Source organism: Pundamilia nyererei, unplaced genomic scaffold (genome assembly GCF_000239375.1).
Source record: "Pundamilia nyererei isolate P.nyererei 1_Seehausen unplaced genomic scaffold, PunNye1.0 scaffold00080, whole genome shotgun sequence".
Lineage (NCBI taxonomy): Eukaryota > Metazoa > Chordata > Actinopteri > Cichliformes > Cichlidae > Pundamilia > Pundamilia nyererei.
In genome coordinates, this window is record NW_005187481.1 from 1,535,608 (window position 1) to 1,550,370 (window position 14,763).

Sequence of the window (14,763 nt, forward strand, 5' to 3'; positions counted from 1 at the left end):
TTCTAAAGGTCCCTGAGAGCTATCTTTGCCACTTGCAGGCCAGTGAAGGACACAATCCTTCTAAGAATAGTCTCTAACTACGTTTTGGCATAAACATTCATATACGTCGCTTCACCACAAGAGGGCGCTAAGAGCACATGACAATAAGAGCTCATGTCACTTTGACCTGATGCATAATGATAGTTCTGTTGATTGCAAGTTTCCTATTTTATGTGCGCGTGTGCTTGTGTGTGTGTGTGTTTCTTTTCTATAAGCAGTGTGTCTAAAAATCAAATAAACAGCAAGAAATCACCACCACCTACTCCGTGCCTGTGTGACCTCACTTACTTAAAGCACAGACTGTATTCATTTTTCAGTCTGGACTGGGAACAGCTAAAAGGCCCAGCTGCTTTCTCTGAGATTTTTTCTCCTTGAATCTCAGAAAAAGGTGGTTCAGTAACAAGCTAAATAAAAGAAACTCTTAGCTATGTTGGCTTTGTAACTTTCTATAACACAAGAAAATAGAGTTTTCCAGCAACAAAGACAAATGAAGTCAAAACTGTTTTTGTGCACTCACAGTGACTGCTTGCTATGTGATGTATTTCTAAAGCCTTTCTGTGAGGCCCTATCTGAACCCATTCATATACATATAAAGCTGATATAAACTAATTGTATGGGAACACAAGAGGGCAGTACAATAAAGCACGCTGTGGAGTGAAGTCTCCGAGTGTGGCTGAAAGAAAGAAGCGAGCTCACTCAAAACAAGCCTGGGTGGTGAGATGAAGAGGGGAGGCAGGGCAGCAGTAAATGATGCTAGCCTTCTACACCTTGTCAGTTATTAGGAGAAGGCAGAGGAGAAATCTGACATTACTTTGTGAAGTCTACAGAGAAAATAATTGGCTAGAGCAGGCCAGCACACTGGCAGCTAAAGTACCTGGAAGGGATGTTTTAAAGTCCCACAGCTAAAGGGAGCCAGAAAGATAGAAAAAAAAAAGAAGAAGAAGAAAAAAAGAAGACATATAAACTCAAAATCAAAAATTCAGCTCACACTACATCCACACTATGGATTTTTGTGTTCCAGCTTTATAAAGCAGGGCTGCAGTGTAAGATGAGTTAATATTTCACACGGGCACAAGTGAAAATAAACTGAAGACAAGAATGGAAAAGAGAGCTCTTTCTAAACCTCGAATCATGCTCTCTGATAATCAGCCCACAAACCACCAGCTTCCTTCTATATTTGGTTTTAAGCGGTAAATGCAATCATTTGTTTCTGAGCTCTTATGTATATATATATATAAGTCTTATATATATATATAAGGCTGGGGTCATCAATTGAAATGTGTGAAGCCTCCAAAAATAGGTTTATGTGACAATCAATACATGTATGCATAAAATGTATCTTTTTTTTTTCTTTTCTTTTTTTTTACAAAAAAGCATTTTTTTATTCCCCGATTGCTCATGCCACAAAAACTTTTGGGGACCAGGACGATGACATTTGTAAATGTTATTACTGGTCACAAACTCTTACTTTGAAACTAACAATATAACATTTTTAATCTTTGTGGCATAAGACTTAACAAACAGTAACATAAACTGCATTACATAGTGTTATATAGGCTAGTTTTGGCTGAGCCACATCAAATATCTCTTCTTAGTATTGTATGTGGATTTTTCTGTGACATTAAAAAAGGATTCATACAAGAGAATACAGACTATTTGCCTTTACTTAACCTTGTTTTTAGAAGGTAAGCTGTTCAGGTTCTTGGCCTCTCATTGCATCAGGTGTTTATCATTGACTGTGCTGGTGGAAACACAACACCATATTGTCACCTGTTCACGAGGCTCGCGCCTTCGTTTGCCACTCACCGCCAGAGAGGAGCTCTTCTTTGTCTGACCCAGATGTTCCCATATGTGAGATTGTCCTCACTTGTCTTGCACCCATTGATAAAGGTCATACGAATCACCTGAACCTCTGGGATAGTGTCTGTTCTACGATATATTTTCTTTTTCAGTTTACCCCCCTTTTTCCAAGTAAAGGAAGAAAAGCGATTGGACAGTACCCAGCAGAAAACACTCTGTGTGTGTTCTGATTCGTGATTAACTGTGAGACAAGGCAAGTACACTTAAAAACAAGAGAATAAAATCCAGCCACTGGAGATGCAGCGTGGCCGCTCACTTCCTTCATTTGCCTATTATAGAGCAAGTGTGTAGAAACAAGCCGAGATTAAGCTCAGCATTAATTTGCCGTTTGTTTGGCCTCTCCCCCTAACACTTAATCACTGAACACTTTAAATTAGAACAACTGTCTTCCAGGGTAGGATAAAGCAAAGAAAAGAAGAGGAGGTGGTGAGTGGTGAAATGAAAACAGTTATCAGAAGGTGTAAATAGCCAACATTTTATTTAACATTACAGAAAACACTTTGAAGCAGCACCCAGCAATAAACTAATTCCTGACATTAGTTCTTCTCCAGTTTATCAAAAGCAGATTTCTGTGGTGCTTTTCTCCCTCTGTTGGCAGCTTTAAGGTCTAGATGCAAAAGCGTTACTAAAATTGTAAAAAAAAACCAAAAAAAAAAAAACCTGCAGGCTGCTACATCATTGGCATTTAATGCAGTCGAGATTTGAATATCACGAAAGTGTCTGCGCTTTAATGCTCTGCGGCAAGACACAAGTAAGTTAGCATTCCTGCGACGTTCAGTCAGCATGCAGATAATTTTCACGAGCGTCACTGAATCATGAAGGACACTTAAGTCTGAGATGTGATCAAAATGCAGAAGCAGCGCCAAGCATTTGGACTTTGTTAAACTGTAGTGATGCAACAATGTCCATTTGTCTGCCCTCTGCTCCAAAGAGTCTCTGTTCTCTCCTGTTATGTGCGTGTCCCCGACATTTCGATCACACATCCTGACCCCTGTATGAAACGAGCAGGCCAGACATCAAGGACAGCTACAGTGAGAGCGGAAACAGTTAACAGGATGAAATGTTGCACAAAGTCAAAGCGAAAATACACATCTAGAGTGAAACTGGGGAAACAAATAGGGAAACAATAAAAAATGTTAAAAAAATAAAACATTTAAAACTCTAAATTGGGGACATTAGTGTGTACTGAAGTGCACCTTGGACAGCCTGGAAATAGACTGTTGCTGCCCATGAAGCACCAGGCACTCAGTTACATAACAGACTGGTACCTGGATGTATAGTGCCATCATGTGCTCTGCTAGATTCATTACAATCTTAAAAAGACATTCAAAGCAGGGCTTGTAAAAATGTTAGAAAAGTTGTTTGTTTTTGCACATGTAATTCTAAAAGTGTCAGTACACCCAGCTCAAGCCTGTCATTGAAATTAAAGCTGTAAAGCTGGTAATATATATATGCAAGGTTTGCAGCGCAGCAGCAGTATTCAGTTTTGTGTCTGTTCTACTTGTTTGTGCTATAAACTGGTGTTGGGCCTTTTCATTCGTCTTTCAATGGACTTGAATCAGAATGAGAGACAGGAGCGCTGAGCTATGAAGGAATAAATCCCAGGAACAGGAAACAAGAGCAGGGCTACTGTTAGGGATACCACCTGGAAAGGATGGATTCTGCCTCCTCACACTTCTGGTGCGAAGTGTGGTTGTCTTCTTTGTTTGGATGGACAGCCTATCTGTGGTAAAAAATTGATCTGTGGCAGATGTCGCGTTATCTTCATCGGTCATTTCTGTAAGGAGACTTGTGTCTGTGGTTGAGGTTTGCTTGGTTGCAGAGACATGAAGAGAATCAGAGCTAACACTTGCAGACATGTGATCAATAGTTAGGTGTGTGCCTGTGGTTTTGTACTTCAGGGTGGCCATGCTGATGCTGGGTGTGGCTGTGAAAGTGTGGTGTTTTGTGTCCCATGTCTCTCTTGGGGCAACAGGAGTGTTCAGCGAGGTAGAAACAGACAGATACCACCAGCCGGTGACACTAGCTTTAGGGGTCATAGAGGTCAGATCCTTGGCGCTGGCAGCCAATGGGGGTAAGTTGTAGGAGGCATAATGCCACCCTCCCGTCCTGCCAGGGCGCACCCCTCCACAGACGGGCTGAGTGTGGCATGGGCAGCCCAGGACACGTGCGGGTGTACGCTGAGTCCAGGAGAGCAAGTAACTGATGTCGGCGTAAAGGTGGCAAGCCCAAGGATTGTTTCCCAAAGCAATGACTTTGAGCGATGTCATTTTGTCCAAGACTCCAAGAGGCATTGCAGAGAAGCGGTTAACATGCAGGTAGAAGTAAGTTAGTCTGGGGAGCCGATCTAAAGATCCGGGAAGTACTTTTACTAGCCAGTTGTGGGACAGGTCAAGAATCTCCAGGCGTACGGGTAGGTTGGTGGGCAAAGTCCAGAAGTGATTGTGGCTGAGGTTGAGCGTGCACAAACTGCTCAGCGTGTTGTTGATAAAGGTGGCTCTCTCCATTTTGTTGTCGGAGAGGTCAAGCAGCTGCAGGTTCCACTGGTAAACCGTGTCATTCTTGTCCAACAACTGAATGCGGTTGGAGGAGGCATAAATCCGCCAGAGGGAACGAGGTAGGTTTGCGGGCAGTCGGCTCAGCCGATTGTGAGACAAATCTAGAACGCGGAGATGGGTGTAAGCGGTAAGTTGGTCATCCAGGCTGTGGAATCGATTGTGGGACAGGTTAAGGGAGCGCAGGTTGTACTGTAAGTTGTTGGGCAGACTTCTTAGACCCCTCGAGGAGCAGTCTACCTCCCTGTGGCTGCGACTGCAGGAGCACACGGAGGGACACACAGCCAGAATTCGCAACCCAAGCCATAACACGAGCACGAGCTCCAGAAGAGAAAGCTTCCACCTACAAGAAAGACAGCAAACCAGTGTTATTTGTACACAACATCATTTTCAGAAGGCACACTGAAAGCGAGGCCTGCAGGGTGTGAAAATAGTGAACAAAGGATACAAACATTTGCTGCCTGCAGGAGAAGCATTTCAAACTATACAGGCTGGTTCTTTCTCACTTTCTCTCCACAAACATACACACATCTCTCGCACATGTGCAAAGACAGGTAGCTTAATGTTTCCTGTGCATCACTACATTGTTTGCAGGTACGAACATTAACGTCACATACCAAACTGACTCCCCCAATTATGCAGCCATGTCTTTAGAGATTCTGTAGCAGTATCCTTTATATGCAACATTAGGAAAGTGCTTAATTGTGTCCTTTTGTAGAACTGATAAGCGCTTGATCTGAACTCAAGGAGGATATTTCTAATCTATTGAAGAAAATCATCCATCACAAAAGAATGAGAAATCCCTGCTGTCATTTTCCCTGGCATCAGTTTGCGTGTTCAGTCATCAGCGCTTGTCAGTAAAGTCACTCCCATGCTCTCAGAGGAGGAGAACTAGCTCAGTAGATGGGTTTTTATTAATGACTCCACAGAGAGCTCATGCATCAGCCGGTCCGAAGGCAGGCGAAGACACAGTCGCGAGCTGCTTGCTGTTGAAACTGCAGTATCTTTGAGCCGAGGGTGTGGCAGAACGTGTGAGTAAAAAGAGTGATTAAATTTGTTCAGAACTCACCTTCTCATTTTATCATTCCACTCACTTTTCTCTGCTCCTTCTCGCTGTCCAGCCCCCTCTTTCCCCTGTCCTTTTCTGCTTTTGATCCCAGGACCAGCTGGTGTTCTGCTGAAGGTGTTTTTTTTCACCCTTTTCCGCTCATAGAATTGACCTCTGCCTACTCGACCATTTTTTTTTTTTGTATCTTTTTTTCTCAGGCTGCCTTCACTTCTTTGCAGTTTGGTCCTTGGCTGCTCCTTGAAAAGCTGAGAGTTTACTACCGGCTCTTATGGATCTTTTGGGGTTGGCGTGATCACACACTGCAAGCTCTGGATTTACTCTGTGCAGTGGAAGTAAAAGGGGAGGGCTGGGGTGCTTGTGAGTGGGTAAGGTGGGGGTTGAGGGGGTGCATTAGGATGGAGGTAAGGAGAAATGTAGCGGATAATGAAGGGATCTCTGCATAAAAAGGACTACAAAGGAAACCACTTGGTCCCTTCCAAACCTGGCAGCTCTCAAGATTTCCCTCTGCATTTTAAAACGACAGCTGCTGCTGTGCTCGGATTTCAGCCCTGTTTGTATTTAAATAGGATCGACTGTTATCAGTTATCTCACATAATCTACACCCCCTCTTAAAGCCTCCTTTTGCAAATGTAATGATGTGCTTCAATTGGGTCTTATTTTCCTCGTAAATGTTGGAGGCTGCCACAAAAGAGCACCATGATTTATTGCAGAGCACTCTCCCTCTGCTGCAGCTTCCTACCTGTCATCAGCAATACAGGCAACTCTCCGTTCTGCACTGCATTGCTGTATTGCTACCACAAAAGTAGACTTGGTCCAAAGAGACAGTTAATCAGTGTTTCAACTTTTCAAGTGTGACAAATTTGACAAAAATTATTTTTGCACAAAGACAGCTCACATTTCTGACTGCAGAACCCTGGCAGCAGTTAATCGAAATCTTTTTTTTTAAAACTATTGTCTCAGCTCAGTGGTCACCTTAACCGAAAACACATTTCAGCAAAGTGCTTGTTACTTCCTCCCCACCTTTTCTTTTCTGTACTTTCTTTTCTGGGTTTAGCAGCTTGCTGAGATGAGGTTAAGTTACATGTATCCTGTAACTGGCCCTTACAAGAAGCTTCACGATCACTCCACATCTGTCTACCACCACCCTTAGCGTGCTATAAAACTGCTTTCAGCTCGTGCAGTGTTGCCAAATACTGCAGCAGTAGCAGGAAAGGAAAAAAAAGAACACCCAATAACCCAAATTTGACTTTGTATACCTGCTGCACCATACAGGCAGTAAAGAGTTGCTGAAATTATTTACTCATTATTTCATCAATGTACATGCATCACCTAGAGCCATGCTTTTATTTCTCTCTTTTACTTTTTATCTCTTCTACTTTTGCATTCAGTGCCAGTGGTATAAATGCACTACCCAGCTCAGCAGAGAACAAACTATTCAGAACTGCTAAAGAAAGGTGCACATTCATCATGACGTCACCTGCAAGTGGATAAACAAAGTTCTGCACATGACAGCGGAAACAACCCCGTATTGGTTTTTTGGAAAAGTTTTCTGCGTGTGTGTGTGTGTGTGTCTGTGCTTCTATGTATGTCTTTTGTCAGCTCTGGCTGAGGTGAAAGAGAGCATTCTTTTAGAGTTGAGTGGCACTGCCTGGAGGACGCACATTCTCTGCTTGCTAATCAAGCAGACCGCTTACACACACACACACACACACACACACGAATGCCAGCTCGTTACACAGCTGAAGGGCCAGTGATGACTCTGAATGATGGATCTCTGTTGTGCTGGTTGCGTGATTGTCAAATTAGAGTAAGAGAGGAAAAACACAAACACACAAGGTGAGCTGGGGGGAAAGAAACAAAAAGCTTATTCTAATGTTAAAATATTTTAATTTTCACACACAAGAATTGGAAGCAACATCACTCTGTTGTTTTCCCAGTAATAAAATGGTTGACAAGCTTAGAATACACACAGCTGGTTGATTATCAAATTGAAATCTGTCTGGAGAAAAAAATTACAGTTAAAGGATTTAAAGCCAAAGTGAAATAAGGGCAGCTATACACAAAACTCCACATCACATCCTTTGGCAAAGAAAACAAAATGTTCATATATTAAGCTTCTTATATAAGAAGAGTGATGTAGGCTGTATAAGAACACAAATAGGGGGAATTATTTCATGAGCTACTCATAGTACGAAACACACAGTGTAAGATCCATAAAACCCGAGTATTTAGAAGTGGTGGGAATCTTAGGAATGAGATAGGAATCTTCTATTTCTTTTCTGCATCACCTTCCTCTTTGCCCTCAGAGGAGGCTGCTTCTACAGCTTGGCTGGGCTGGGCTTCGGTGGCCGCCTGTGGGTTGGGGGAGGGTGAATCTTCAGCTGCAGTTACAGGTGTAGCTGAAGCCTCCTCGCTGTTGGCTGCATCTCCCACCGCCTTCTCCTCTGGTGTTTTCTCATCCTCCTTTACCTTCTCACCGTCTTCCTTGATGGTGCCGTTATTTGTCTCCCCTTGTGCTGGAGTTACCTCAGCCATTAACATGGTGGTCTCTTTGGCTGCTCTCTCAGAGTCAGGCTTGCTTTTGGCCTTATTCTCAGTCCCCATCCAGTACTCGTTGTTGCTGACAGGTTCGCCATCGGTTCTCAGACGTCTCTTCAACTTGCACACCTTGCACAGCAGTATCAGTGTCAATATCATAAAAAGAACGCAGTTTAATAACAGTACGCCAGACAGTATGTACAGATCACGGCATTCAGCTTTGAATTTTTGAAAAACACTATGGGTGGTTGTTGGTGTCTTCACAGTGGTGGTGGTGGTGGTGGTGGTGGTGGTGATGCTGGTAGTGGAGGCAGAGCTGATGGCAGGCTGAGATACACTTTCAGCCTTGCTTCTGGAACCAGGGGAGGTTGCTGTTGATGATTGATTGATGGATTGATCGCCATTAGATCCAAGGGTGGGTTGAGTCATTCTGTTAGCATCACTTTGCCCTGGGGTAAACAGCAATACACCCAGGATGAGCAGGCCGTTCATGTTTGTATCTGTGAAGACATGGCAAAGCAACATGGTTTAAAATCCATCTATTGCAGTAATGTCAGAACAGGAACAGGAAAGAGACTAGTAGAATTACAAGGGACATGTGCTGTCCTTTGCATTTTCTAATATTCTATACATAGACTCCAGAACATTTTAGATGTAATTATTACAGTTTTTATTCCTCTAATACATCCTAGTGTATATGACAGCTCCTGTTTTAAAAACTAATCACAGAGCATTGTTGTTTCTCAAGCTGTTCAGGACCATATAGAATAATTGTCCCATCTTCATCAGCTTTATTGGCTTTATGGCTCTTTATGTAAATGTTGATGCTAACTATTTCAGAGTACTTCTCCTTTAGCTGTCAGCTGCGGTATCATCGTTTCTGTAATTTCTCAGTGTGTTTGATTTCCAAAAATACCCCCCCCCCCCAAAAAAAAAAAAAACCCAAACAAACAAAAAACAAAAAAATAAATTAAAGGTACAAAAGCACACTAATAATAACGATTATTACTAATAATTACCTCTTGTTTTTTTTGCATTTAATAGAAGTCAGTGACAGTGTCATTGTGAGTCTACTGGAGATTTCTTTTGAAATTCCAAAGTGTGGGTCCCAATCAGTTGCATAGAGTATTAGTGAGCTGTATTAAAATGGAAGGGATCGTTGTCGTATACTTTTGTCAGGCGCCCTGACCATCCCAGCCTTACCCCAACACCTATAATGAGTTCTGTAGTGATCTATGTAAATACAGCTTTCATAAATCAACTACAAATTCATAGTTTTGAACTTCATTAAACTCAAACTTCATCACTTCATCCTTACATCTGTGGAGTTGGACAATTTTTTTTAAAAAGTGTGCATAATCCTGTTTAATATACACAATCGTATTTATACTGGTGGTACGCACCATTAACACTGGCTAACACTTCAAGATGAAAACTAACACTTTAGATTTGATTTAATCAAATACGACATCCCATTCTGTTTTGTTATAAAAACTAAAGCTGAAAAAAAATCACTTTTTTGAAAACTGTTCATTAGGTAATGAGTACATTTTTTAACTATAGGGTTGGATACTCTTAGGTACTCAAAAAGAGTATGTGAATTTGTGAATCTTTGGAAAATTATTAATTACATGTTTACATATTTAAAAAAAAAAAATTTTTAATATGTATTTTTTCTGTATTTCAGTGTCAATTTATATTTGCGAAAACACAATTTTCCTTTTATGCTCCCAACATTAAACGGCTATCAAACCCTCAAACAGTCCATATATGTGTCCAAGGTCCACGTAGGTGGGAAGCTTGCTGCCATGCAACCTACCAAGAGCTTCTTCTAACTGAGATCTGCACTCGATTTATAATCAAGCTGCGCATTTAAAGATAAAGTTTGCGACTTACATTGATGATGATCTTGATATAGTTCCAAGAAGACTACAGCTCTGTGTGAATACTATAATCACGTATTCAGTATGCTGCAGGTGAAGAGATGTGAATGATGTGGAAAGCTGCTGGGAGATTTGACAGTAATCTAAATCAACGGCACACTCGTCTTTCTGACTCATTCTTACTTCTCCATTTAGGCTATATTAAGAGAAGGAAGTGGTTTTGGTGCTCTGTTCTGTGTTGCTGTTGATCACGCAGACATCTGTTGGGTGGCATACTATAAAAAGAGGGAGGCGTAAATAATCAGTAAAACCCATTGTTGTCCTACCTAGGACACCAGTCGAGCTGCAAACTCTGCTATTTTTTACACAATTATTTTGAGCAATTCTATTGTTCTTAAAGGCCTTTCACAGAAACTGACGTGCCAGAGATTCATTTTTTTTTTAAACCTAAAGCAATAATAATCATGCCTATATCTGTCGTCTTCAATTTCACCTACATATTTTTGTCTGAGCTCTCTCCGACCGCTCACAGAGCACTTTTAATTATAGGCATTGGTAAATGTCATACAACAAACAGCATACAACCTTTCTGACACTTGGTTACCGCACACCACATGCAGCGGAAAAGGACAACAGAACAAGCACTTATAGATGACATAAAACATTTATGAAAAACATTATTCCGCATCAGTTCACCAACAGCAAAAAAGAAAAAAAGGAAAAAAAAAAATTTGCATTAAAAATCGAGTTATTTTATCAACTTCCCCTTTTATTTTCCTCTCTTACTGTATGCTGAGTTTCCCATGTGATTTCTGGCTATTTAGGCAGTCTGCACCTGCACTCATAACTTTCAGCTTTAGAGGGGAATGTTTAATTTGGTAAGATGTTGCAGATAAACTGGATGTTTTCTGCAGGCGGTGAAGCAGAGACAGAAAAGTTTGGACCCCCTGCTGCTTAACCTGCTGTGCTGCAGACAATTTAATTATCACGAGCATGAAAACAACACCAGACAGTAAAAACTGGTAATAAAAAAAATGACAAAAGCAAAATTAAAGGTATTAAAGGCAACATCACAACCTGTCATGCTGCTATAATCTACCATCTATAGTCCTTTATTTGCTTGGTCCTCAGACTGGCGGTGGCCAAATATTCTGACAAAGAGTATTAATTCTCTTTGAGCCCTAAAAGCTGACTTAATCTAATAAACATGAGAAGGATGATAAGGCTAAATATGTATGAGGGGAACTGAGAACAAAAGGAAAGAGGATGACTTCATCTCAAAACCCCCTCACCTTTCACTGAATGACGGAAAGTCCCCATTTGTTAGTAAGATCATGGTGTGTTTGTTGTAGATGTTTTGCATGTGTCCAGCTGCCCCACTTTCTTTCCCCTTTTTTTTTCTCTTTCAGTACCTTCACTTCTATAAATAACCAGCTTGCTGGCTGTGTTGGTGGACAGCTTCATTAAGGAGAGTCCCAAGGTCATCAATTGATGGTTGACAGTTGTAGTGGTGCACTCAGCAAATGTTAGAATGACCACGAGAAAGCTCTCTCACTATCTCTGTTGTGTTCTCACCTTGCCCTCTGTTTCAAAACCAAATTGTGGCTATGTGTGTGTGAAGGCTTTTTGTGTGATTTCTGGGTTTGATTTGAACATGCCTGGCATAACACATACCACTGGTTGCACATGTAATGCTGGTACATTTTCAGCTTGCTAATTTGGTAACAAAATCAAACAAATGACTAATTGTCATTCTGTAGCTGACCTTGCAGTAATGGAAACAGTTTTCCCTCACTAAACGCTGGTCATGTGACCCAGTACCAGTTGGAGTCAAAGAGCTTTTTAGCTGCAGTAGAATATACAAGGTCCTCTCTTTGCCATTGATGCCAGTATACAGAAATCAATTCACCATTCTTCTTTCTTCTTCAGATAAAACATTTCAAAGACCAAACGCAAGCACAAGCGCTCATTATCAAGGCACCTTCCGAGGCTTCGTAAACTTGACTGAAGGTCACAGAAAAGCTTCCTAACCAAAATAGGGAAACTGGAATTGCTTCCTTTTATTTATATACCTCCAGCTACAACCATTCAAGCTCTTGTGTTTACCGACTCATAGTGAGCCTTTCGATTATTGTCACTGTTTCAGAGTGAGACCAAATGCAAAACCTGGCCACCCTCTCTCATCTGCTACCAAGGTATGAAATTGAAAACTAATAAATGAGTGTTTGCAGAATATTATGATCACACAGTGAAGTTAACCTTTGAGCTTATGTGCTCATTAATGTCACTGCCCCACATTTTTTAAACCTATTAGACATTTGTATGAAATGAATTCTCAACTCGTAGCCAAAAATTTGTCTTTTTGAGGTTAAAAGTAGCACCATCTTTGGCAAATTCTAAGCAGTTTATTCTTGACATGTCAAATTTGTACAAACTGAGGAAGTTAGCTTAAAATTTAAGACACACCGTTTACATGTTTCCCATCAAGGTACTACATATTTGACAAAAGTTAATGTAAAATGTGCAAAACCATTAAAAAAGAAGCAGTGCCTCATCATGTCTTTACCATAAAAGGAAAGATGGCAAACACTTTCTTTTGGGTCGTTATGCCACCTAGAGGAAAAATGGGATTGTGCTCAGCCTGCTCTTGGCTTGCATCTATAATGTTCACCTATAATAACCATGGAAGTTTATTTTTGATTAGATAATATCTATAATTTATTATAGGTTTGGATTTGTTTTCTCTGTTTTGGACATTAATTTTATGACTGCCACTCGACGCTCTCCTAGCTAACTCAGAGAAATTAAAACACAAAAAAGAAAACTGGAACAGTAATGTTGTCTCAAACAAAGAATGGAAAAAATATTTCAATATTTCTTTAAAAAATAAACTGGTCCAGACAGGAAAACGGGGACAGAGAGAGGGGAAGACATGCAGCAACAAAGAGTCGTGGGTAGCACTCGAACTCAAGCCTACTGCTCTCCGGCCACCAGGCATATGTTTGCCTGCTCACTCACTGAGCTAAACCAGCTTCCCAAAGTGTTTATGGAGTGTTGTAATAAAGGAGAGATGTTCAAAAGTATACACATAAAATATGCATAAAAGTCCAAGTATGCATACATTTTTAAACTACAGCAGTTCAAAGTTATCAGCATTTTATTAGTTTGTATTTGTACTATATCCAAATTATTTTTATTTGCATTTTTATACTGAAACCCAAATAATTTAGATACTAAGACTGTACTTTATAATGCTTGCAGCTTGTGTTAAAAGAATTCAAACATTGACATAAACAAATCACATTTAAAATTGAAACTTGCTTTGATTTAGCATATTCATGTAATTTAAACTGAATGTGCTGAAGCTTGGAAAGTGCAAAAAAAAAAAGAAGAAGAAGAAGAAGAAGAACTCTAGATCATATGTTTTATCTTTCTACAGTTTTCTATCTCTTTCACATTTCTACTGAAAGTAGCATGTTTGTTGGTGCCAGATGGGCTGATCTGAGTATTTCAGAACCTGCTGATCTACTGGGAATTTCCCCACACAACAGTCTCCAGGGTTTACAGAGAATGGGCCAATGAAGAGAAAACATCCAGCAAGCTGCAGTTCTCTGGCCAAAAATGTGCAGTGGTGTTTCTACAGTCTGTTGGGGCCAAAGATAAAAATTCAGTGGTGGTCCTTCCAACCAGCACTGATCACCACGTTACAAAAAAAAAATCTGACATCACAAAAACAAATGAACAAACAGAAACATGGCGACTTAATGCACAGCTAGCCAAGTTAATGCCAAATGTCAAACAAAAGAATGAATTTAATGGTAGCAGAAGTTACGTTATTCAGGCTTCTTTCTCGCACAGTTAAGGTTAAACTAGCAGTGTTTAGTAATTTAATATTATATTTAATCCGGTCTTGCTTTCCCCCCTCCTTATTGTCGTTGCTGCGATTCCAAATCTGCCAGCCCTCTGGGACCAAGCAATTGGCTGCCTTCTGAATATGTGATTAACAACATGAAAGCACCCATCTCACCTTGTATCAACTGTTCATGATGCTGGTGATGGTGTAACGATGTGGAGAATGTTTTCCTGGCACTCTCTGGTTTCCATGTGAGCATGATTTAAACACCACAGCCTTCCTGAGTATTGTTCCTGAGCATGTCCACCCCTTAATGAGCACCATGTCACAAAGCTTAAATCATTTCAAACTAGTTTCTTAAACAAAGTGATTTCATTTTGACCAGATGGCCTCCACATTCATCAGACGTCAGTGCAACAGCGCACCTTTGGGATGTGGTCAGTTGATGCCATCGTGTTGATATGATGCATAGTGTCCAGTTATTTTGAATACCTGTGCTGGAAAACACATTTTACCAACTTACCATCAGCTGCAAAATAACCGTATCAGCTGTATTTACATGACAAGCCTCACTTTATTGTTTTCCATGGATGAAAACACAAACTGCGTGTACAGAATGGTAATCACATGCAATACAAAAATATGAATTTTTACAACAACATAAAAAAAAGAAAACAAAAACACGGATTGGCCAATACTTAAAAAACAAAACAAAACATTGTACAGCTTTTGTACAGCATTCTGTACATGAAAAAAATATAAATATATATACACATCTGTAATAGCCAGAGCAGTACCAGTTCAAAAATGTTGTCATGTGTTTTACATATAAAATGTTTGTAGAAATATTAGAAGAATTGTCTTAATTTGCTGTACATTAAATAATGTATATACAGTACATTACATACCATTGGATTTGCAACACAACATTTACTGTAGTCTTTCACAAATACCACCCCCCCCCCC

At 40.5% G+C, this 14,763-nt stretch overlaps 2 protein-coding genes across 2 annotated transcripts; both read right to left on the reverse strand.

Annotated features, from left to right (window-relative positions):
• Positions 1-2,373: 2,373 nt before the first annotated feature.
• On the reverse strand, positions 2,374-5,836 carry LOC102206963 (oligodendrocyte-myelin glycoprotein-like). The gene is made up of 2 exons (XM_005737868.1): positions 5,524-5,836; positions 2,374-4,797 (listed from the first exon to the last, which is right to left on the reverse strand). Exons 1-2 carry the CDS (start codon positions 5,529-5,531, stop codon positions 3,444-3,446), a joined length of 1,362 nt encoding a protein of 453 aa, XP_005737925.1. The 5' UTR covers positions 5,532-5,836; the 3' UTR covers positions 2,374-3,443.
• Positions 5,837-7,406: 1,570 nt separating this feature from the next.
• Positions 7,407-10,219, reverse strand: LOC102207247 (uncharacterized). The gene is made up of 2 exons (XM_005737869.1): positions 9,958-10,219; positions 7,407-8,561 (listed from the first exon to the last, which is right to left on the reverse strand). Exon 2 carries the CDS (start codon positions 8,551-8,553, stop codon positions 7,792-7,794), a length of 762 nt encoding a protein of 253 aa, XP_005737926.1. The 5' UTR covers positions 8,554-8,561; positions 9,958-10,219; the 3' UTR covers positions 7,407-7,791.
• Between the last annotated feature and the right edge of the window lie 4,544 nt (positions 10,220-14,763).